At 43.9% G+C, this 25,213-nt stretch overlaps 1 protein-coding gene across 1 annotated transcript in view; it reads left to right on the top strand.

Annotated features, from left to right (window-relative positions):
• The window catches only part of zmat4a (zinc finger, matrin-type 4a), a 147,318-nt gene that overhangs the window by 41,365 nt on the left and 80,740 nt on the right, over positions 1-25,213 (top strand). The window contains 1 exon segment of the mRNA XM_030105329.1: positions 20,578-20,667. Coding sequence (XP_029961189.1) covers positions 20,578-20,667 — 90 coding nt within the window.

Here is a 25,213-nt window from a genome sequence, read left to right as displayed (position 1 = left end):
GAAGCTGTTTTGCGCTTTTAGTCATTTTAGTGATTTCTAGCCAATTTTAGCAATTCTACGTCATAAGTGCTTAGCCCGCCTATGGGCTTCGCTATGGGGACCTCGTCCTCTCGACCAATCACTGAGACAATAAAGAAGCTTGACGCACCAATCCCCTAGGTGCGATGGCACAGCGCCACGCCCCCTGCCGAGGGTATATAACCTCAAGGGGCCTTCTGCAAATCCTTCTTCTTCCTCAGTCAGTACTTCATGAGACTAGAAGCTTTCTCCGGATCAAGACCACGGATCAAGACCTGGATTCACCGGCCCGCGACAAGTCGCCATCGGGCGTAGGGCCTTTCACCTGCCGCTCTTACGGCACTCCGCTCTGCTAGGGAGATCGTCACCCGCCATTGGTGGAGTTTTGGAGTTCCTCCAGACCCTGCTGGACAGCGGCCGCACTGCATCCACTCATGCGGTGTTTGCATCGGCTATCGCAGCGGGTCATGGCGGCTTTGGTCGCTTCTCGGCGTGCAGTCATCCACTTGTGAAGCGGTTTCTGCGCGGGGCGTGTCGGCTTTGGTAACCCCCCAGACATGTGGTCTCCCCATGGGACCTCCACATTGTGTTGGAGGGTCTTAAGGGACCCCCCTTTGAGCCTTTGGAGCAGGCGGAGGACTGCTTTCTCTCCTTCAAGGCCGCCATCTTGTTAGCGCTAGCATCCGCCAAGAGAGTTGGGGATCTCTGCGCTTTGTCGGTCCACCCATCCTGCATGGTGTTCAGTGAGGATGGGGGACTCCTACATCTCTGGCCTAACCCGGCCTTTCATCCCAAGGTGATCACTTCGGACTTCCGGTCGCGAGTGATCAGGGTCAGGAGGCTCACCTCCATGCCTGGCTCGTCTGGGGACGACTCGCGGCTAGGGTTGTTGTGCCCGGTCTGGGCTCTGCGTCTTTATGTCCAGTGTACAGCTGGCTTTCGCACCATGGACCAGCTGTTTGTGAGGTATGGGGCCCGGGGGCGTGGATCCCCGCTGACCTCTCAGCGTCTCGCCCACTGGGTGGGGGGCGCTATTGCAGCTGCCTATGGTGCATAGGTTACTTCCGTCCTATGCACCAATCCTGTCAGCATGCCAGCTGGGAGTACATTCATCCCTACGCCCTTCGCCTTTGGTGAGTACCCCATAGTGAAGCTCGTAGGCGGGCTAAGCACTTATGACATAGAATTAGTAGTTACTGGACGTAACTCCAGTTCTACAAATAAGTGCGTGCCCGCCTACCTGCTGGCCCAGCTGTCTGCTTCCTTATTTTTCGTCAGAAGAAGGATTTGCAGAAAGCCCCTTGAGGTTATATACCCTCGGCAGGGGGCGTGGCGCTGCGCCATTGCGCGTAGAGGATTGGTGCGTCAAGCTTCTTTATTGTCTCAGTGATTGATTGAGAGGACTGAGGTCCCCATAGCGACGCCCGTAGGCGGGCATGCACTTATTCGTAGAACTGGAGTTATGTCCAGTAACTACTAATTCTGCACTTTATTTTCAGCTGTTTCAGGTGTTTAGCATAACACAAACATGTCATTTTAAGTGTTGCATTTACAGGGCAAAGTATTAATGTTTTGGAAAAAGCTTTTTTTCCCCATGATCAGATTCAGATATATAGTGCTTGGAGACAGAGACAGGTTGTTCTTGGAAAGTTCCACTTTGGGAGCCATTATCCTCAAAAAGTTGTGGTTATAGTGGCTCCAAAAAAACGTTGTCTTTGTAAGCACATCTAAACGTGTTCCAGCCAACAGTATTGATGTTGCAGTAAAGGTCGATCCCGGATGCTGCTGACCATTAATCTGAAGATTTAGCAAACCCGGATTTTATGAGCTAATCTGATAAAGACCAGAGGCACTGTAATCTGTCTGTCCATTTAAATGCACAGCAGTTCACTGGAAATTCTTATTTTTTTTAAATCTGAGGAAAGAACTTGACCTCCTCTGACCTTTCTTTCCACCTTTGGCAGTGAAGTCTCACATGTGCTCTTCAGTAGACCGAAGCGTTGGGGTCTGTAGCAGAGTGTCAGCTATCGACAAGTTAATCTGCATTTCCATACCCGCTCTGTTTGACCTTTACAGATATCGATTTTTGCGGGAGAGGATTAGTGAAGCGCAGTCGCTCGGTGTGAGTCCTCCGCTTCAGATTAAATCACACCAGATGGATACATCTGAAAGGGAAGATCATTTGTCTTTGCCTTTAATTTAAAGACAAGGCTTTGAATCCACAGTCTAACTGGAGTCTTCAGTTGCGATCTGTCTCCAGTTTAACGTGTTTGTCAGATAAAGAAAGAAACTAATTTGCGCGATCCCTTCTTAATTGCTCTCCATGCATCATCAAGCCACGACGTCCAGGAATTGTTGCAGCAGGTCTGCCGCCGCGTCTCCAGATTCTCACGTCGGCTTCTGGAGGACTGATGTCCGGGCTGCACCCATCTGTCATCTTATGTCATTTTCACGCGCTTTGAAGTTAATGGGATGGAAATATTAGCCGTTTCTAGTGCCGACGGAAAATAATCTACAGCATTGGAAAGGCTGCTGACGATCGGAGGAGTTGCAGAGTTTGTTTCTCCCTCTGAGCTTCGAGTGTGATCAGGTGCAAACATAATCAACAGTAAAGCTGCTCTGCCTCATTGTTAGTCTTTCTCATTAAATCAAAATGAAAAAATAAATAAACACCAGCTCTGAGGAACCTGTCTGGGTGCCATGTGAGAATTGCACAAACAGCGAAGAAGGGTGATAAAAAACAAACAAAAAACTTCTAAATATGTTGGCACACTGAAAAGCTTCTGGTGTAAGCAAAAGAAAAAAGAAGAAAAAAACAGCACCACTGAGATGCTTAGCACTTTTTATTTAGTACACTAATGCAGCGGCGTTTACTCAGTTTAATTATGAGCCAGTCTCACCGGGAAACAGTGCAGCGAAGGCGGGGTTATTAATAGAAATAGTCCTGAGAGATCAGTTGTTAGTCTGCCCTTTAAAAGAAAAAAATAAAAACAGAGGCAGAGAGGAGGAAGAAGTAGGTGAAACGGTCCTCTCGGCTGCGGGGAGATGATTAAACGGGTTCGAAGTGGCGCCCGAATCGTTGTGACAGCGAGGCGATTAGCCTCGCGAAGCACGGCGAATTAAAAGAGCGTGAGATGCAGATTTTCACCCGCGCCTCAGATTGAATCGCTTCACAGTTCGGGCATGACTCAGCTCATAATCCCGGGCAGGATTTTAATTTCGGCACACTTTTCCTCCTCTCTACACGTGCCTTCAGCCCCGAGAGGCACGGATCCTCGCTGCAGTGGAGCCTGGCCTCCGGTGGCGTGCCAGGAATTTTCTCTGGTTGCAGCGCCTGATCGCTGGTGCGGCCGTGCGGGGGAGATATTCAGGGAGCTGAGTGCACTGCGGGCATTAAGGGAGAAAATTATAATCATTATTGTAGTTGTACAGCAATTACACAGGTTGGTGATGTTTAGTTTTTAATTTAGCCTTAATGGAGGAAACTATTGCATATGCATAATACATGGAGAACTATTACTTTAGAAAACACAACACTGTCCGATGCTGCTGGAATTGCTCTCTCCACTGGAGCCTGCTGTGTTGCGCTGCATTGTCATTTCGGAGGTGTTCCTGTTTTCTTGCTATGAGATTGCTCAGGAGTTCAAGTTTTTGTTGAGTGTTGTCTGTTTGCTGAAAGTGTGGAGAAAAATGTACTTGCTGCCTCCAAAGTCCAGCTGTTTGAGTGAATTTAGGGCCTGACTACACATGAAATGGGATGGTTTCATGGCACATACTGGGGATTGAGGCCACATTTATGCATGTTCAAGTAAAAACGCAAATTTGTCATCGTTATTTGGGTGTCTGACTGTTTCCACAGCAACAGTACTCAGAGCCACTATAAACACAACGTTCTGAAAACGCTGTGAATCCGTCTCCATGGAGACGACGGAAATGCTGCGACTGTACACGAGAAACTGTTCCGAAATGAAAACTCATAAACAAGCGACTTGAAACTTTGTCGTGGAAACAGGTTAGAGACAGACTAATATGGTTTTTTCAGGGTGTATACCAATATTGATATTGATTATCAGTAGTCAAGGAAGCCGTGAAGCCTGATATTCATTTGCAGTAAAAGTGAAAATATTGGTGTCAAAATTTTGAATTTTGAAGCTACGTCCTGTTTGCACTTTGTAGACTATCGGCAGAGTTTTCAGAGTTTTTCATTGTTGTTCGTCATTTTCTGAGTGAGGAAAAAAATATGTCTGATAGCACTGAAATAATTTGCTTTTCTTTTCAGTAAGATATGTATCATAAGATGTGTAAAAGGACTCTAGAAACACGATGGAAGTTTTTTCTTTTCACTTAACACTGCGGTGTGCACGGGGCCTGTTATGATGAACAGCATTTCGTCACCTGGCTCACCATGACTTTTATTTGCAGATGTTGTCATGAGATATTTTCTGTTGTATCTAAACCTTTGATTCTTTGCCAGACCATCTCCCAGATTCCATTCTTCCTCCTTCGACCCAGATTCAGATTTAGTTTTTCAAACGTTCCAGTATGTTTGATTACTCCACAACCAAAATGTGCAAATCCTCATTTTGGTGCTGGAGGAGTCCAATGCAAGCGAGCACAGATGCTGCTCTTAGTAAATCATTTTTTTTTTTTTTTTTTTTGTGCGAATATGGTCTAAATTATGTGAAACTGTCATTTGAATGCTAATGATGTGACTCGTGGTGTTATTCTTAGTAAATCACGTTCAACATGCATGCAGAACTGAAAGCACGATCCGTTTGCATGAGCTTGTAATTTAGCACGCTTTATGCAGGAGCTCAGTAAATCAAGGCGAAGCTTGTTTTAAATGATTTGTATGTTCCCTCAAAGAAAAGAGGTTGAAAACACCAAAAGCTTAAAATTGTCAGTTACCACAAAAAGAAAAAAATTAGAAGAACCGGTGCGAACATCCTATTCATAATTTAATTGATCTGCAAATGTGAAACATGTCATTATTCATCTGGCTCGTCCTTCATCGCTGCAGTATCTGCAGTTTGCTTTTGTAACTCGATTGGAATGAAGTGAAAATTTGCAAAAACATGCAGGAACATTCTGAGTAAACAACATGAACTTGATTTTCCTTGAATCACAATTGCTGCAATTTGCGATCTGCTTTTTTTCCACACCGACGGTATCGACGCCGCTCTCATTGACACCCACATCGGATTCAGGCGTGTCGGATCAGGGAAGAGCTGAAGAGGTATGAGGGAGTAACTGTAGACTGGAGAACAAGGCACAAGAGCACACTATAGAAACAAGACGAGCTCGTGAAGGCCAAGTGATCTTTATGAAATGTTCTTCTGGGAAACCTTTGGCCCTGACAAAAGTCTCTATAATATTTTCACACACACCGCCTCTCTAGTAAACATTAATACAGACCTTGTAGACTGTTTCATGGGAACAGTATTTATTGTTAAAAGGGGGAAAATACATATGAATGCACAGGGAAATGGTGATAAATATAATAAAAATAAAAAGACATGATAAATTGGTTTAGTTCAGGCGTGTTTGAGGAGAACATTGACAAGATGTAGGATCGTAGCCCTCCTGGACCAGGAATGACCCCACCCTGGTCACAACTGTGGGTCCCTGAGCATGACCCTTGACCCCCAAAAGTTCACTGGAGTGCCATAAAATGTCTGCCTAATGCATCAGAAGTAGGATGGGTAACTGTGGGAAAAAAAAAAAGTAATTTCAAAAAAGGGGATTGATAATGTGTGAGCATTTGCAGTACTTAATTAGAGTAAATCAGCCGATGGTTCAAGACTGTTTGGGAGAGGTGTTCACAACAGGAAGGTCCCAAATCCACTTTTACACAAGTATGAGTACAAACCTTTAGCTAATGTCAGGAATAGATTCAAGTAATTATTCAATTCCACTAAGTGGTGATGCTGTGCTTTGCTTGTAGCTTCAAACTTTTTGGGATGTAGCAAGTTTTTTTTAGCATGCATGTACATGGAGCAGGTAGCATGTAGCTGGTAGCCTCGTAGTATGTAGCTTGTAGCATATAGCATATAGCGCAGCTCGACACTACTGGAGAGGATAAACTAATGAGCGATATCAGGGATATTTTTCCAAGGGCAAGAACTCCACGCATTACTAGACCCAGTATCTGATACTGGTATTGGTGCTGGTACAACAATAGTATACAGCGATTAGTGATTTCTTCATAAATGTTGGAAGATCTTAGGTGGTCAGCAGAGTTGGTATTGTTCCTCATTAAAACTCCAGTTATTCACTCCGTGTTATCACCCAGCTTTCCAGAAGTATTAGGGAATCATAATTGCAATTACATTTCATCTGCTTTGATCCAGTTGTTCTGGACATTTGAAAATGATTGTTTTGATCCCCTGGTGTGTGTGTGTGTGTGTGTGTGTGTGTGTGTGTGTGTGTGTGTGTGTGTGTGTGTGTGTGAGAGAGAGAGAAAAGCAGTGCGACGCACACTGGTTTTCATCAGTCCAGCCTTCATGAGAAATCGTCTTGCAATCGACTGATGGAAGAAGAAGAAAAGCGTTCTGAGCTCTGAGGAGCAGCGGTGAGATGTAATATTAGGAGCTGTCAAAGGGGAAAATCAGCGTGGTGAAAAGTCCTCGATCTCAGCGGGAAGACACTGTGCTCCACTCGCCCACAGAATCATAATATATTTACGCTTTACATTTGTTTCTGACAGAACATCGTTTTCTTGACGTACTTACTACCTCTTCTTTTTTTTTTGCTAAATCGAACTGCAGCTTTCGTGGCGTGTTAGACAAGCACAAGCAGATCGTAGCGTTACCAGCCATACAGTAAGGAAGATGGCGGACTTTGGCGGCACAACATCCGTAAAACTACAACACAGGTGAAATAAAACAACGCCGGTGAAATGAACGTTGCAATTACAATTGGAAGGTGGTGGAAAAGCCGGCATAGGTGCTTTCTAACAATGTAATTCAGAATAAAGCCGTCGGGTTTGTTCTCTTTGATCTGGGAGGGTTTTTGTTTGTGCCTGATGCCATGTTTTCAGTGGGAGCTGGAGAAATGACTGCGTGGCCTACTTCGGTGACAGCGCTCTCTCACCGCTCTGTCTGCTGATTCCTGTTCAGCAACGCCTCCCGCACACCGCCGACAGACGGGTCCTCTGCGGTCCACAGAGGGTTAAAAAAAGCAGAGAAACGACTCGTAATGAATGTGTCCAGTCATCATCTGAGGTGTCAAATGGGTTATTAAAGCACGGAGGTGGTGTGGCTGCTGTTAATTCATATCACGCTGTCAATAGTGAGGGATGAAGTTGGTGCCTGTCTTGGGGACAAATTGAACTCCTGCCGTGATTTATGCTCTGATTGCAGCTGCTGGTGTTGAAATGAGCGGGCCGGAATGAGGTTTATTTCCAGTGGTGCATAGGTTGGCAGGCATTAGTGTGACAAATGCAAAGGGACAGGAGAAATGATTTGAAATGAGAGGTGTTGGGCCAATACGTTCACCCGTTCCCAGCGCTCCTGATGCCGCTTGTGCTGATGGATAGATCTATTCCAAGAGGAGCTCAGCGGGAGCACAGATGCTGCTATACCCAGCCACCTCCATTAGTCTGCCAGCGTTTCTCATTTCATGTACGCGGGCCTCTTATAAATCCGTGCTTCGGTGTGAAAAGTCATTTAGTCCTGGGCGCTCTCTGCAAATCCTGTGCTTTTTAAGAACATTTGAACACAGCGCAAATCCTGTAAGGTGTTTTTCTCTGTTTACTCCAGACACTCTGTGATGCTCGGTTCCCCAACCCGAAAAGGAGGGAGGCAAAGAGGAGATAAAAAACGGCAGCAGAGCTTACCCTCCTACTTCTTTTTAAGAGACAGAAGTTCAGAAAGCTAAGAATATACAACCCCTGAGCTGCAGCTGCACACCAGTGTGGCGTTCAGGAGATAACCTCGTCATTTCTTTAGTGTTTTAACATCGGTGAAAGTGTGTTTGCAGCGTCTTGTCAGTCCTCGTCCTCTGCTTCTTCTTCGAGAGCGAGTAAATAATCCGACACTCTCGATTATGTGGGAGGGCGATATGGCTCATGGCCACGAAATAATGATGTTTGAATGTATTCCTGACATCTGCGTGCCGTATTCAAACACTGGGCTCCATGAAAGCAATTTTAACTTGGGTTTCAGATATCAGTGTTTCTGTTGGGCCCAGTGGTAAAGTGGTGAGCACACACACCTCAGTTTGAGCTTAAAGGACTCTCTTCCTGGAGTTTGTTCTCCCTTTGTGTTTTCTCTGGCTATTTTGGTTTTCTTCCATATTTACTTGCAATTAATTGACGTCTAATACGTGTGAATGTGAGTGTGTGTGACTTGCTGGTGTAAAGAGTGCTGGACTGGAATTGATTTCAATTCATGTGAATTTTTACTCAGGTCCTGTTGACATGACAACATGGCAGCGTTTTGAAGACAAAGTCTGCAGAACCGTTGGAAATGATGTAGTTTTCATAATGACCTTGAACATTGTGTATGACCTTGAATACAGCACTACATCTCTTTCAGGTCTTCCTGAAGGCTGTGTGAGATGATGTTGACATCAGGAATACAGTTTTGGACCTTTATATTGGACCTTAAAGTGATGGTGAGATGTTGAATGGATGGGTCAGAAAATACCTGCACATGTGAAAATGTAGCTTATTGTAGAGAACATACTCTTAGTACAGAGGAAGAGTGAATATGTTTGATTGTTATTAGGCTGAAAATCATTGTTAAGAAGCTTTTCTCGATTCATATATCATACTAAATTGTATTGTGATAATAGGATTGTAGGAATTCTTTCCTATTTGTCAGGCCTCTTATTTTCTGTTTCACAAACATTTGCAGTCTTTTGGATGTTCTACCAAAAGGAGGACAGTGTTGGGGAGTAACCCAAGGCCAATCCTAACCCATGAACAGGAATAACTTGCAAACTATACACAGGTTTGCAGTTCGCTTACTGTGGGGTGTACGGTTCCCCCATAACACCTAATTAATGAGCATCGATCTTGTGCTTTAGATGTAATTTCAATGCAAATGCTGAATCCTAATCTGCATTTTGCTGCTTTGCTTTGAGGAGCATTAGCTAAAACTTTCTTTCCGACTCTGCTGGAAGCATCAAATCCTCAGAGGTCTTTCTGAGTAAACACACTGTAATCCTCCACAAAACCCTGCGTGAGCCTGCTGAGTGATGATTCATGAGATAATACCTGTTTTAGTACGCACCGTGCCGCTTTCCCAGGCAGCACAGAGGTTTGTTGTAGACTGGAGGGGGCACAAACAGCAGCCAGTAACAAATGTACGGCCCTCGGGGCCAAACTGGTGAGCACACAAACCCTTCGAATAAATCGTCTGGGGACGGCTAAGTAAGACAGCTCAGCTAGGGTCCTGAGTCTCTCGGAGCTCACCTGACCTCTGTCACAACGGCTTTTGTCTGGCTTTCTATAATCAGAGGGCTTCGCTGACGCTGCCAGCAATCAGCCACTGGTTGAGTGCAAGTCACAAAACACTCAGGGCTGTGTTGGAGCTAAAAGGCTCCAGAAATGACCGGGGAGGTAACGAGGTCCATCTGAGTTGTGTAACAAGCGTCAGCATGAGGCAGTTAGAGTGCTGTGACGGGCAGGACGGGGCAGTAATGGTGCTGGACGGGCCTTTTAGGCAAAGGACGAGGAAGTCATGGGAGCTGGGAAAAAAAAAAAGGAACGAGTTTGCTGACCAAAAAAAGAAAAGCTGATCTTTTTTTAAGGGGTTGGAGACTCATTGAATTTTATAGAGACGACAAACCAAAACATTATAGGCTGAGTCATGAAAAATATTTGAAGCTTCAATCCTGGATGCACCAATAGCACTTTTTAAAAGGACAAGTACAAGGATGAGGACTAACCTACCAAGTACCAGTGCAAGTACTCATTAAATGTCATAAAGCTTATTTTATAATCCATTTATAAATGATAAGCAATATGCTTTTCTGAAACCTGCTTCTGCACAGCCTGTAGTCCTGAGGACGCGCAGTATCAGACCCAAGACCAATATGCTGTCAAATACACTGAAGACTTGACCAAACATCGTGCACAGAGTCATTGTGGGATTGCATAAAGAAAGGACACAGAAAAGAGCTCAAAGACAAACTCTGACATGTTCGATGAGATACCTGCAACAGACAACCTGCTTACCAGCTGGAAGAAATAGAGAAGCATTAACCCTTCAAAACCAGGAAGTGCAGGCACACAGCTTTCAGTATCAACTTTTAGTGCATTTTAGAAGCACACATTTCCAGAGTCAATAGGGTTCACATTATTTCAGAATCTGTAAAACTCAGATGTCGTTGACAGTTTTGAAAGAATTTGAGGACTCCTCCAACACAGGCCTCAAGCCCTCAGCCCCACTGAGTCTCTGTGGGAGAACAAGAACGAAACAGAAGATAGAGAACAAAAACTGCATGAAATAAAGAGAGAATCTGGAGATTCAACCTGCCTGCTGAGTATCTGAAGAAACTACACTGAAAAGCTCGACTTTTCTTCTGCTTTGGCTCATTTCTCTGCTATTTGTGATGGAGCTGTATTTCTGATATCAGCTCATCACATCTGAATGACTTACTGTCGGATCTGAGTTGCTGGCACTGAAACACGAGTCGCTGAAACCAGGTGCTCACCTGTCACATCACAGTATCCAATCTGTTGTTTGGTTTTGGCAGCAAAGAGCACTGCCGGCCATTTGTCTGTATCGAAGCAATTTGATCACACCCCGGCTCTGCCAAGCGCTGTCAGGACTCGAACGTAACCATAAAAAGTAGCTTCAACTCCATTCAGAGAACACAGCGTTACAGCAGGAGGCGGAGAGCGAAACAGTCTCTCTTGGTAATTCAGCACATCACCTTGATGGTGTTTGAGCCATTGTAATGAATGCGGACTGTAATGGGTGTCGACGTTGTGCAGGACAGAGCCAGAGAACAGTCAGCTGCTATTAGGAGCTGGCATTAAAATAGACCCGCATATGAACTTTCAAGTGCTTTTCGCTCAGTTAATTTCTTCATTTTTTCCCCCTTTTGTCATTGTAATTGTTCTTAAATGGACCCTCATGTTGATACTAAGCCGTTCAGCCATCAGCCCAAATATGTACTTTAAACACTGGGGCGTCTCTCCACAGGAGATTGGAATGGCAGAAAGAGAGTTTGGAGGAAAACAGTGCAGTTGTAATTATGTATACGTCCTTTACCAGCAGGAGCGCTCATTTTTTAAAAACACGTTAAGTGAATTAATAGAGAAAATGGATCATTTTTAATTCATTTCAAAGGATAAGGTTGCCTTCATGGTGCTGTAGCAGTTAGCACTGTCTCTTCACAGGGAGAAATCCCTTGTTCCTTGTTTGTTTCCAAGCTTTTTTGAGGCCATCCTGTGTGGAGGTTTGCGTGTTCTCCTGTGTGCGTGTTGGACTTTTAATACAGCCATGTCATTTGGTGTCTCTAAATGTGTGAAGGAGTGCCTGTGTTGGCCTTTTGATGGATGGTAACCTGACCAGAATGTAGCCTGACTTTCAGGACTTACTCCCACCATCCTGCGACTTTCAGTATCAAACAGGTTGAGAACATGGACGCACCAATACCACTTTTTTAAAAGATGAGTACAAGTACGAGGAATAACCTACCGAGTACCGATACAAGTACTTATTAAATGTCATAAAGCATATTTTGTAATCCATATGGAAATGATATGCAACCTGCCTCTGCACAGCCTTTAGTCCTGAGGACACGCAGTATCAGACCCAGTACCAATACACTTTAAAATCCATTAAAGACTTGATCGAATGTCACGCAGAGTCATTGTGGGATTGCATAAAAAAGAACACAGAAAAGAGCTCAAAGACAAACTCTGACAAGTTCTAAAAGATACCTGCAACAGATGACCTGCTTACCAGCTGGAAGGAAGAGAAAGGCATTAACCCTTCAAAACCAGGAAGTGCAGGCACACAGCTTTCAGTATCAACTTTAATGCATTTTAGAAGCACATATTTTCAGAGTTAATAGGGTTCACGTTATTTCAGAATCTGAAAGACTCAAATATTGCTGACAGTTTTGAAAGAATTTGAGGAGTGCTCCAACACAGGCCTCAAGCCCTCAGCCCCACTGAGTCTCTGTGGGAGAACAAGAATGAAACAGAAGACAGAGAACAAAAACTGAAGATGGATGGAGAGTCAGGACATGGAAAGTCGATTTAGAACTACAGTAGCAGCCCCTCTGGGTGGAGGCAGACTGAACTTTGCATATAGTTTCACTATCGCTGCCGAGCTGACATTGAAACATGGAGCTTTTCTCGGGGGAGAAATGTCTGCACAGTCCAAACAGGCTCAGGAAGATCATGCAGACTCCACACAGAAAAACCCTCTACTGTACAGAAACAGTGTTTTCATATTGCTGTGATCCTATACTTATTGTAATCCAGAGGGCTTGATTTATTCATTAAATAGAAATTTAGCTGTAATGGCAGCTCTTTTGAAAATTTTCTTCAGAGGAAAAGGAAGAAACCTTTTTTCCTGAAACACTTTTAAGTAACGTGTTTTCAGTTCAGTCCAGTTTTGTATAATTTGGGCTTCCCTCCATCGAAATGGGACATACTCAGAGCATTCTCAAGAAGCCGAGCAGTGCTGTCATGTAAGTGTGGCCTAAACCTCCTGCAGCTTGATTAGAAAATGGTCCATTGCTTGAATACAGTTGCAATTTTACGACAGCATTTGCAAAAAAAATGCAGGAGTTTAGTCAGTTTGTGGTACAGTGGTAACGCTTGTAACAATAAACTATGTGGAGACTGGGAACTTTCTGCAGTTCTCATGTTCTCCTTCAACCTGTGTGGGTTTCTGGTCAAAGTTCTTGATCCAATCAAAGTGACAGTTTAGGTGAGATAGGTTGGTTGGGTATTCATTCAATCAGCCTAAAATCATCATTTGGAGGCAGTTGTCTGCGTCTTTCTAATCGAAGCTCTTTCCTGTTTCCTTTTATGTAGAGTTCAATTTGAATGATGAGTTTATTGTAATTAGTGGGATATAAACACAATTAAATTAAAGATCTGTTGTAGGCACTCCACTGCCAGCACCCTTAATATAGTAATAATATTCTCTTTCGTGAATTTGCATTTACATCAGTTCATCAGCTACCTTGCAGTGTCGCTAGATTCAAAAACATGACCCTCAGCAACTCCCCTCATTTACATGCACTTCATCAGCTTATTATGGTTTAGATTAACATGTCAGTCAAACACTGATTGACAAGCTGCTCTGTGGTGGAACCGAGCCAGCTTCTCTCCACGGTCACCACCGAGGCCGGAGGACGGGGCAGCCGAGCTGCAGGGCTGGAGCTGAGGAGAGGGGCAGGGGAGGGCACGAATCCAGCAAAATCAAACAAGCTGCTGATTGTTTTGACAGCTGATGCTCAGAAAAGTCACAGAGACGAGGACACTTCCTGTAGTGCGGTGGAGTCTCTGCCACAGATGACTCTGGGTGAAGTGAAATGCAGGGATGTTCCGTCCAATCACTCACAATGTCACCAAAGGAACTAATGTATGGATTCTGTGGAAGAAGGTGGAGACAACGGGGAAACATGCAAACTCCACCAAGCAACTGAACCAGGGTCCTCTTTCTGTGAGGGGAGAGTGTCACACATTAAAGTACTTTAACAGAATGCAAAGATTTATATTAAATATAAAGATATTTTCAAAACAGAAAACTATGAACAAAAAAATAAAGCAGAGAGGAATCAATATTGGAAACCTTGTTACTTATTATACTAACACTGTCCATGTTATTCCAGTGGCTCAGAGCACCAAATGAATGTGATTGGACATTACAAAGGTTTTAGGGGGTGCTGTGCTCCACCACAGTATTTATCTCCTCCAACCTGGAACTCAGTCCACTGAACCACTGCGCCCAGAGGAGCTCACTGGTGTGGTGGTAATGCAGTATGGATTTTTCTTCAGCTCTGATTATGTCAAACATGCATTCCTGCTCATACGAGCACGTCACATGGAGCAGCTCCACTCGCACACAGTGGTCACCCCACTGAATAACATCACCAAATATCCCTTTGTTCACAGCAATGCTGCCGTGTTCTCTCTGTTTTCTGTCAGAACCAGCATGAACTCCTGCTTCAGTTTCAGCTGCAGCCGCTCTTCCGTTAGTTCAGACCACATCAGCCAGTTTTCTCTCACTACTCGCATGAATGAGCCTCTTCTCTTCTTGACCTCATGGCCAGTTCACCAGTTTTCCTTCCGTTGATCAGAGCTGACCACTCTATAGAAGCTGCAGTCTGAACGATGCTCTGACTCAGTTTCCCAGCTTGCTCAAATCCTTCAGCTGCACATTTTTCTGCTTTCATATCATCAACTTGGAGGATAAAATGTAAACTTACAGCCGAATAGATGCTATCTACAGAAGAATCCAGGATAGTGAAGTAATCAGGAGTAGGATACATATAAGTACCACTATTAAATCGTTATTTTGTATGGATACCCCGATACCCAGCATTATTCTAGTGATTATGGTGAATAGCTGATATTTACATACAGAATATATGAAAACAAGTTTCCATGATGATTGGGAAACTGAAAACCATGTAAACACTGAATATGAGAAACAAATTAATATATTTTCCTAAACTTCAAAGACAAAATAAAAAACAAATGTAAATAAATAACTGTTTTAGTCATTTTTTAGAACTTGTAGCAAGTTTCTCCTTAAAACTTCAGTTTAACTTGAAAAGTGTTTATTCGTAAATCACAAATCAAAATAGCTCGACAAGGTTTCATAACTTCAGTCAATTTCAGCTCAAATCTGTGAAATGGGCTAAATCTGACATATCAAAGCATGTCCTGATGAAAATCTCACTCATCAAACTTATGGATAACAAACACTGGAGTCATTTGAAATTTTCTGTCTTAAACTGTAAAGTTAAAGTAAATGTTCAAACACTGAAACAATGATTTCAGGAAGCAACCAGACAAAACACTGGTAGACTACATTTGGGGTTTCTTTATTTGCAAAGTTCAAGTTGACAATTCATGTCAACTCATATCTATGAAATTACTAAATCAAAAATATCAGAACCATGACTGATCCTAACCCACACACTTAATGGTAACGAGACAAAACTAAATTCTTACTGGTAAAATTGGGCCGGTTTTACTTCTCAGACTGACACTGATATTTTAAAAAAAATACTGATATCAGCTGATACGGATATTGATGCCAGTTTATTGTATATTGCTGTTATTTTTGTTAGGCCCTGTACCCCTTCGGCCATATGGGGGCGCTCGGTGTCCGTTTGTTTTTTGTGCATCCCCTGTCTCACCTGTTTCTGTCTGCTCGTCATGTTCTCCTGCCTGTTCACCTGTCTCGTTATCGCCCTAATGTGCTGCACCTGTTTCCCCCCTATTTAAGCCCTGCTCCCCTTGCTTGTCTTGTCGGCTTCTTCCACCTTTGTTGGGTCCTTCCACTGGCACCATGACAATTTTCTCATCAATTAAAGGTATAGTGGATGATATTCTTAGCCTATGAATTCCGATATGCGAATCTCAACTATTGGTCCTCCAACATGTCAATCACGCTGGAGAAATGCTTGCGGAACAGCGTCAAGCGCGCTCGTTCCCGTTTTTTATTTTTTTTGTTGTTGTCTGGAATGCTCAGTATGTCCAATTTTATTGAGTCAACTTTCCTTCATTAAACAAGAATTCAGTAAAATGTTAATGGTTATGCCAAAAACTTCAGCTTTCAGTGGTCGGCTTTAGAGAAGTGAGACAGCAGCTTTGCAACTCTTTAACAGTTTCCTATGTGTAAGAGAAATAACAATCCCACTAAACATTTACTGCAAAAAGCACTTACTATTTAGTAAGATGCTTTCTATCAGATTTCTCTCTCTTTTGTAAATCAGAGGAAATCTGTCTGAATAACCGCACAAAGTTTCTTTCAAGCCAACAAATACCAAGCGACAGTGAGGGGAAGATTCTTTCTTTCCAGCCCTCAATTGAATTCACATCAAGTGACTCATCATTTCAACTCATTTCTAATATTTTTTTGTTTTCAGCTACAAAAAATGTTTGATTCTTACTAGCGAGCCAGTATTTCTTTAAAAAAAAAAAAAACATTAATCCTATCCTACCAGAGTTGACCCCATGCACACTGGAGCCTTTCAGCCCTCAGCCAGAGCCAACATGCACAGTTTTCTCAGTAGTTGTTTGCTTGTTTTGTGCCTCTGAAAAATGCAACAGTGCAGTGCAGGTTTAGTGTTTGGTGAAGTACAGTGGGAGGAGGCGACTCGGGACCTGCTGGCAGAAACAAGAGCCAAGCTAACAACTCCCACGTGGATGACTTCAGCTTTCCAAACACACTCTTGCTCTCATCAAATTTGCAGAAGAGACTGCAGAACAAACTACTTCTAAGTTGTTCTCAATAGCCTGTTTTGGCACAGACGTCGTAAATTGTCTCCTGAAAAAAAGTTAAATTTGTGAGATGTTTGTACCAGAGTGCGTCTCTGAGGGGTTCCTACATCCTGCTTTCCAGATCATTTGTCAATCAAGTGCTGTGACATCTGTTGTTTTTGTTGTTGGTGGCAGCGTTTGAGGAGGAGGCGAGAGAGGAACACAACCAAAAAGAGACGTTTTCTTCACTCAAGCGTCAACTGAAGCATGATGCTGCTTTCCTCGTCTCAGATATGTCCTTCTCCAGCTCAATAAAGGAGCGTTAAACATCCTACTCTTCCTGACACGAGCCCCATACTGAGCCTGAGCAGAACCATTTACCACAGCGGTACTTCTGCATTTCCAGAAAGTGCTGTTTTCGCCCATTTACAAGATGACCAGAGCATTTTCGCTCTGTTGCAGCACCGTTGTTGTGTAAACAGGCCCTGAATGCAGCACCTGGTCCTCCAGGTTATAGTGGAGTAAGGTGTGGGGCTACCAGCTCCATCCAACACCATCCACAGAAACCCTGGGCCCACTGGGAAACTCAAGCCAAACCAACGGCGCCATGCTAATGCTGGACGAAGGCTCACCTCAGGAAGTTCAAATTGAGTCAGATTCTGATTCCTGAATATTTGCACCATGTTCAAAAACTCTGCTTAGTCACTGTACATTCAGTTAGATAAATTCCATAGTTTATCTTCATTTCTTAGGAGGGAACAGGAATGTTATGAATAATAAGGACATTTTTTTCTGCTCTATAGCTAGACATCTCCAACAAATATCAGGACATACATCTGAATAATTTCATCGGAGAAAGTAAGAAGAGAGTAAGAACCTGCTAACATGTCATGAAATGAATTGCAGACAATTGATACACTTTCAGTTTGTGTTTCAGTGAAAACACTCAGTAATAAACACCAATATGTATCTATTAGTTCATAAGAAGCTAGAGTAAGAGACAAATATGTCAAATAACAAAAGAGTTAAGTAGTGGAAGTTATGTCTGACATTAGAAGGCGTGGGGTTAGTGATGTAGGCCAGAGTGTAGAGGTGTGGTGTGTTGATATCTGGGTGATGAGTGTTGAAGTACAAGCTGCTGTCAGTGCTGTGGGTGTGAATAAAGGCTGCAAATGCTACAAACTCCATGTTGGTGAGCCTGACGGGATTTTAAGTCTTCTTTTTCATGAATAGTCCAGTCGCTGCAACTTTGTCTGATGGAAAACTTTCCATCCAGCTTGGAGCTCGAAGTGTTTGCGCTGCAGAAACTCAAGTATCTCGCTGTTCCAAAGAGGAGATGATGCCTCAGTGGGTTAAAAAAGGCACTTTAGGACATCATAACAAATGAGACACCTGAGCACCACAAGCGCAATTAATTGCTGCTAAAAATATACACAGTGCTGATAGGATTTGTGGAGCTGAATTGAACCCTGTCAGTCCCTGAAACGATGCCTCGTTGGTCCGTGTTGGCAGTGACCTCCGGGTAGATTGAAGTTAAACTCCGATTGATTGAATCTTTGCTGTGGTGCTAATGTGGAAATGCATTTTCCAATGAATATTATTTCCTCCTACATAGCAAAGCCATTGCCAAAACCTTCCAGTCCCCTGGACTGAGCTCGCTCAGGGCTCCTGATCCGTTGGTCCCGGACACTCACTCTCAGGGCAAAATGCCCCAGAACTCACGCATCCGAGGCAAGTAGTCTGAGCTGCTGATAAGTTAGTGTGAGAGGAGCTGTTTGCAAGACAAAGTTTCAGGTGGAAACATGTCGTTTCTGCTGTTTTGTTGTAAACGGACATCATTTTCAAAATTTTAGCACGTAAACGTGAAACTTGTGAAAAGAAAGTGATCCGTTTTCACTGAGAAGCATTGTCATATGGTAATGTTTGGCCAACCATCCAAGTGGATTACTCATGAATTACTACCCACTAAAATGCAGTGTCTATAAACAGGGCTTCATCATTTTTACATGATGATATTTTTAGGTTAAAACAATGTAGAAACTCACCATCATTAGCTGAGACATGAAAAGAACAAATGCAGAACTTAAATAAGGACAAGAATAAAGAAGAAGCACTGACACACCATCTGGACGACAATCAGTCTGCAGAAATACTATAATTTTAGCTCTGGAACAAACAGTTTGAACAGCACAAAGCTGATTGCGTAAAGAACAAGTTTCCCTGTTTATTCTCACTGTTTAGTGGTTACTTGAGCATAAAATTGCAATTTCAAAGATCTCCCTCTATATTCAAAGAGGGAGATACGATTTGAAAACAATCGCTCCACATTGCAAAAAGCCATACGTAACAAGGCCAGAGGTGACAGGCCTGATGAAGATCCTTTCTCCGACCAGGAGGACGAGTTGGATCCTGTCGTTTCATTGTGGTTCTCGTGACTCACAGCTAACCTGAACAGAAAACACCGCCTGGTATCCGTCCGTGTTCCACGTTTCTGCTGAAACACTGACAGTATCACTCAACGTTGTCTTTCCATTAATCTCCCAATTCACTTTACACCAACAGCATCTTGTTCAGAAGCAGAATCACTTTCTAGAAGGACTGTTTACTCCCCAAAAACAGTCTTCTCCCTGTTGCACCTGAGCTATCTGATCCAGAAGGGATCAATACACTGCTGGTATGACGTCTCCACACCTCCCCTCAATGAGCTGAGCACTAATTATCGGTCTGGCAGAGCTTGCTCTGTTCGACAGACTTCACTTATTTTTTAGTGGGACCTTCAACCGGAGCACGATCTTGAAAACAGGAGTGTGTGTTTGAAAGTGCAGGAAAGGTGCTCAGACGACTTTTTCCTGTTAATGTGTGACATTTTTCTCAAACAACCTCTGATTGATGCAACATTAATTCAAGCTGGAACAATATCTGTTGGCATTTTGCACGGCAAGCATTTTTCAGAGAGGAATTACCTGCGAAGCACTCAATGTGACAATTTGTCAACGCAACGTAATTAGTATATGATTACCCACAGTGTTTATACTCTGCAGTAATGGGATCCCGACTCCTCCAGCAATACCTCAGAGATGTGAGTTTGTCTACCGCTTTCAGATCAACACATCTGGAAAGTTTTTATTGCTGTTCTGTCACTTTGAAGAATGGGCTTTACTTTGTTTGTGAGTGGAGGATGAAAAAGCCTTCTCGATGGAAGTGAGGACGATATATTGCAAAGAGATCTTGGGGACCAAATTTAGCTCCAGCTCATGGGTTTGTACATCCCGGAGGAGTTTAACAGCGATGTGGGAGAGCTATTCCACCCTGGAGGACCCCGAACAGATCCAGGTCGTATTTAATATAAATCTAAACCAGGCCCACTTTTCAAAGCTTTATCAAGTGTGGCACTTCCAATGAAGACTGGGAGTGGTGCTAATGTGACTGAAATTCATCTAATATCCAATGTGTTTCTTTTCTGTTGCCCCAGTTAAATAAAAAGTCTCCACACAGCCTATAACCCTGTGTTATCTGGGAAAGGAGTCAATGGGCTATATGCACAGCTCCTATACTTCCTGAAGTTCAGACAGCACCTTTATTTCCTGTCTTTCATGATAGGATGAACTGATTAATCCAGGTGTGTCTGGCCATTTACTGAGGTCAGACACAGCTGGATTAATCAGCTCATCCTATCATGAAAGACAGGAAATAAAGGTGCTGTCTGAACTTCAGGAAGTATAGGAGCTGTGCATATAGCCCATTCTTCACAGAACAGGAAGAGACAATAGATGGATGGATTTGGAAATGAAGTTACCTCAAAATTCAGCCAGAATTTGTCTATAAAGTCTGGTGGTGGTGGATGTGAGCTGACTGCTGGTACTCCCCTCCACGGGTAATCTGATGGCCCCACATTGGCCACCGGTGTGATTATTAGTGCGTATGTTTGTCTCTTTGTTGGACAAGTAGCCTGCTAGCTCTGTTAGCTGGGATGGGCTCCAGCACCCCACAGCCTGGAACAGGGATAAAGTGCCCTGATCCCCCTGGGACACACCGTCAGGTTTTTTTTTTATTGACTTCTAGGAGAGAAACCACATTTCTGGATTTGCTGAAAGAGTGACAGTTTTAAAAACCAGTGTTTAACCACGTTCCTCTTCTCTCTCCCACAGAGTCGGAAACACGCCAACAAAGTGCGGCTGTATTACATGCTACATCCTGTGGATGGAGGCTGCCCTGCCAAGAAGCTCAGAACAGACAATGTGAGTCTCTTGTGAATCCTTCATCCGTGCGTCTCCCGCAGTCTCGGTAATCACGGCGAAACATACGCACATCACTCCATTGCTGATGGTCTCACATGGAAACCGTCATCGTTAATGGATTTTCCTGCTTTTCCCACACCCGTGTGACCCCCCCCCCCTCCACACACACATACACACACACCACACTACCACCATCCACCGCCCAGCGTGTGAGAATAGCTGACAGATAAACAGCTGCATTTCGAGCCCAGTGAACAATGCGGGAGTGATGGCTGTGCTGTCGGTAGACAGAGAGGATGCCAACCTTTTGTAAAGCACAAAGACAGCGTGTGTGCGTGTGTGTGTGTGTGTGTGTGTGTGTGTGTGTGTGTGTGTGTGTGTGTGTGTGTGTGTGTGTGTGTGTGTGTGTGTGTGTGTGTGTGTGTGTGTGTGTGTGTGTGTGTGCGCGTGTGTGCGTGCGTGCGTGTGCTCGTGAAGCATCCATTAATCCATTCCTCCTCTATCATGTAAATTGAAAACTACATGACGTATTTGACAGACACAATTATGCGGCCCGTCGATAAATGTTTAAGTACATCTCACTTTCCGTTGAGGAACAGCGACAACGAGGCTTTTACAGGCGGCCCTGCCAACAGGCGCCGTGTTCAGCTTTCATGTGGCTTGTCATTTTAAAAGTTGTGTCACATTTATCACGTTGGATATGTCTGCTCATGTTGCCTTCAAGGAAAAATTTGAGAAAAACTTAAAAATGTCCTAAATGACATTTTGCTTTAAACAAGTGTTTTCAGATCATACGAGCGCTCACAGTTTCTCTTTAGATGATTGTGGAGTTTTCAAAAGTATTTCTTGGGGTTCTGGAGTTTTGTAACTTTTTTCTTTCTAGTGATGGATTTTCCATTTTCAAGTCATGTAAAACTTGACTAGTCACAAAACACCCATACACGCTGTTAATATTCCACTGCTTTTATTACTCTTAGTTTTAAAGCGCATTCTGATCCTCCATCCTCTGAGTTCAGATCTTGTTGAGAGGATGATGTAAAAGCTGGTAGCAGCGCCGTGGCAGCCAGCTATCCGTCTAGAAATGGTTGTTTCTGAAGCGGGTGAGGAGACGTCGGGGGACACTTTAGCTCCCCGCCGCTGCCTCGGCTCATCATCCCGTCCTGCTGCTCTCTTTCTGTTCGCCTGTACATTTCCCCTCCGAACCATCGACTCGGCTCTGCCTGGCTGTCTTCTCCTCTTCCCATCTCCTCTGCCCTCCGTTCCCCCGTCACACGCCTACACTCATCTCTTCCCCCTTTCGCTGGCCTCGGATGCTCCCATCCTTTCTCTCCCCCCCCCCATGTTCCTTCCTTCCTGCTTCTTCTTCTGTTCCATGATTTCTTCTTCTTGTTTTGCCTCATGCGCTCATTCAGATTGTTGCTTCTTCCTGTTTCTCATCTTCTTCAGTTGAACTGGTTCAACCTTCTGGCACTGAGCGCAGTTTTCAGTTTTCAGGCCCATAAATTTGATACTTATTCATCCCTTCAAAATGAAGGAAAAACTCACTAGAGAAACTCATGGATTCTGTTGTTTAGTCAGTAATTTGGTTGGTGTTGTGTTTGGAATATGTAAAAATGATTCATATATTCTTGTAGATGCAGTTCCGCTGTGTAATTGGAAGTGTAAATTGAGTTGCCTTCCTTCTTTTTAAAGGTTGCTGTAATTTAATCTTATTGTTAGATTGTTTAATTTCCTTCCCTGCTCTTTTTTTGTCATTTCCAGTGATGTCCTAGCCTCACTTCTATTTCCTATGTAATCCTATCACCACACGGACGTGGGAGATAAAGCTTGATGCGAACAGGATTTCTGAGTGGAGATCATTCACATGAAATCTTTCACTGTTCTTCACATTTTATTCTAAACTCTGCCATCAGGACTCTCAGTGGAGATCTTAAAGAGCGTCGTGCAGGTTGCCAGTTTGGTAGCGTTTAGGTGAGTTCAGACAGTTTAGTGGCATTGTACCGGCAGCACACGGCCAGCGGCGCAGACAAAATAATTGCAGGTTTGGCAGCCTCAGGAACTCAGATTTGACTGACTCTGGAACCAGGAAGTAGTGAAATCTAGCCCCGCCCACCAAAGTTGTTCTGGCCCATACCCCTCAGTTTGAAACTTGACCAAGAAATTGTTGATGGAGAAAACAGATTGGTTTAAAGGAAATGTGATGAAAAATGGGAAAGTTTTTAATTATATCTATAGTAAATTTCTTACTTATTACACCTTTACTGCTCGATTGGACAAATTGGCCAGAAGCGTCACAGCTGCAGGATTATATTATTCATTTTCCTCTCTCTTCCCTTCTTCTATCATCGTTTTTCACTACATTGATTCTTTTATCCGTGCTTTTCCTTCCTCTTCTATCTCCTTCTTCATATCCTGATTCACTCTGCTGCCTTTCTGTCATGTCATCCTCTCATTATTCCACCATTTTGATCATCTTCTAATCCTCATTTTTCCTCCCCTCGTCCCACCACAAAATATCTCCTTTGTGATGACTCCTTTGATGCATTTTTTTTTCTTTGAATGCGATCTCTGAGAATGTTGTACTCATCCTCCTGTCAGCGTTCTGTTTTTATCGCTGGCTGTGAAACCTCGTGGGGTAGCGCTGATAAGCAATGACACTCGGATACGGCGGCGTTTCTTCCATTATCTCTCTGTCGGGGAACACAGGTAGGACGTATAGTTTGGATGTATGACACACTCCGTCTGCTGTCGCCTGGGCCGTCTCTTCCGATGAGGATGGCTCAGAGTGACTGTAAATTACTCAGAAAGCCGAGTGTTTTGCCTGTTGATGTTGCACTCATGTTTAGTTTGAAGGATATCCTGCTCCCTTTTTGCAGTAACCCTTTTCTCAGCTCTACCAAACAGTTTCCAGTGTCTTCCAGCTCATTGTCTCACCATCAGTATCACCCTGCACCACCTCATATAATCCAAACTGCCCCTCAGAAGCACTTTCCTGTGAACGCGTTGGCCACATTGTTCTGGACAAATAAATTGAAGTGCAGAGGAAGAGTCAACTAATAGGATTAAGTCAATGACCGTAAAGTCGCTGTTCAATAAATCATCATGGATTGCATTTGCCCCGGGATGTATTTTATTGTCGAGGTAAGCTTACAAATGCACTTGATTGATTCGCTGTGTTTTACACGCTGGAGGATGAAGTTTCCAATGACGGCAGTGGCGGGCCGAGGAGAGGGACGGGTTTATGTACAAAGGAAACATTAAAGCGTAGCTCATTTCAATTTTATAACCTTCTGGGGAAGTCAAATTGAAGGCAGACTTTTCTTTTTTTAAGCTGTTTCTCTCATGCTGTTTTACGTGTTTGGCTGAAATCTTGTGAAATGTATCAGATTTAGTTTTGTCTGCCGAAGGATTCAGTCACGACAGAAAAAAGAAAAGGGAAGTCATCCATCCAGTTCAGAACATGCCAGGCCGCTCTGACAGCGACTGGATTGCTCGTAATGAGACGCCATCCAGCAGCAACGCCACCGTGAAATCTGTCCGTGGAGACGGCGGCTCCCGTCTCCCATTTGCATTTCGCGCATCAACTAATAGGCACACGGCGCTCAGCGGGACGGACGGACAGGTCGCACGGCTCCAAACCCGATCTGGAGCCGAGGGAGGGATTCAGAGCTGATAGCACGAGTCCTCTGAGCCGCACCGCCGTTCAATTGAATCGACCTCGGGGTTACTGTCTGCCGGAGAAGCGGGAGAGACGGAGCTGAGGGGATGAAGGGAGGGGGCTTACCGTTTCCAGTTTCCTCTCTTTTCTGGTGTGGACGCTCAGGCTTCCCTCTGAGGAGTCTCTTGATCTGCTGTATGTCATCGTGTTGACGAGTTCAGTGTCTCTCAGTGTTTTGTAATAACTTCAGATACATACACTCCGGGTTGCAGGACGGCACTCTGTACACTCATCAGTATTCATGGTGCTTTTGAAACCCTCAAGGCCGCGTCATGATACAGTGGCGAGCACACTCCTCTCACAGTTAGAAGACCCAGGGATTGAATCTGAGTCCGTGTACTTTGTGCATGCTCCTTGCATGAGCACAGGCTCAAAATAAAGTAGCACCTTATTTCTCCAAACTGCATTCGATCTCTGTCTTGAGCTTAACGATGGTTGGAATCCTGGCTGCAGCAGGAACGGCGTGCGGCGTCCAAACCTGCCAAGTGAATGATGCAAGTTGACTTTCTCTGCAGCCGTATCCACTCTGTCTCACACATTCAGCCCAATAAATAACTAACCGCCACTCATTTCATCCACTGAGGACGTTCACGTCCTCGAGAGTTTGAACAATATGTGTTTTGAACGACTGTCAGTATCAACGCAGGAATGGATTTTAACTCAATTAGCTACTTGAATGCTCCCAAGAAGTAAAAGCCCTTTGCCCTTTCCTCCGGTCCTACTATTCCCATTATTTTAGAGGTAAAGATCTAATGATGTCTGAGAATCAGACATAAAAATACTTCACCAACCTAATTAAGGTCAGTAAATAGAATGCCTTCGAGTTGA

The sequence above is a fragment of the Salarias fasciatus genome, chromosome 12, assembly GCF_902148845.1.
Source record: "Salarias fasciatus chromosome 12, fSalaFa1.1, whole genome shotgun sequence".
NCBI classification, from domain to species: domain Eukaryota; kingdom Metazoa; phylum Chordata; class Actinopteri; order Blenniiformes; family Blenniidae; genus Salarias; species Salarias fasciatus.
Note: the sequence above shows the minus strand (reverse complement) of the source record. Positions and strands in the feature narration are given on the sequence as shown.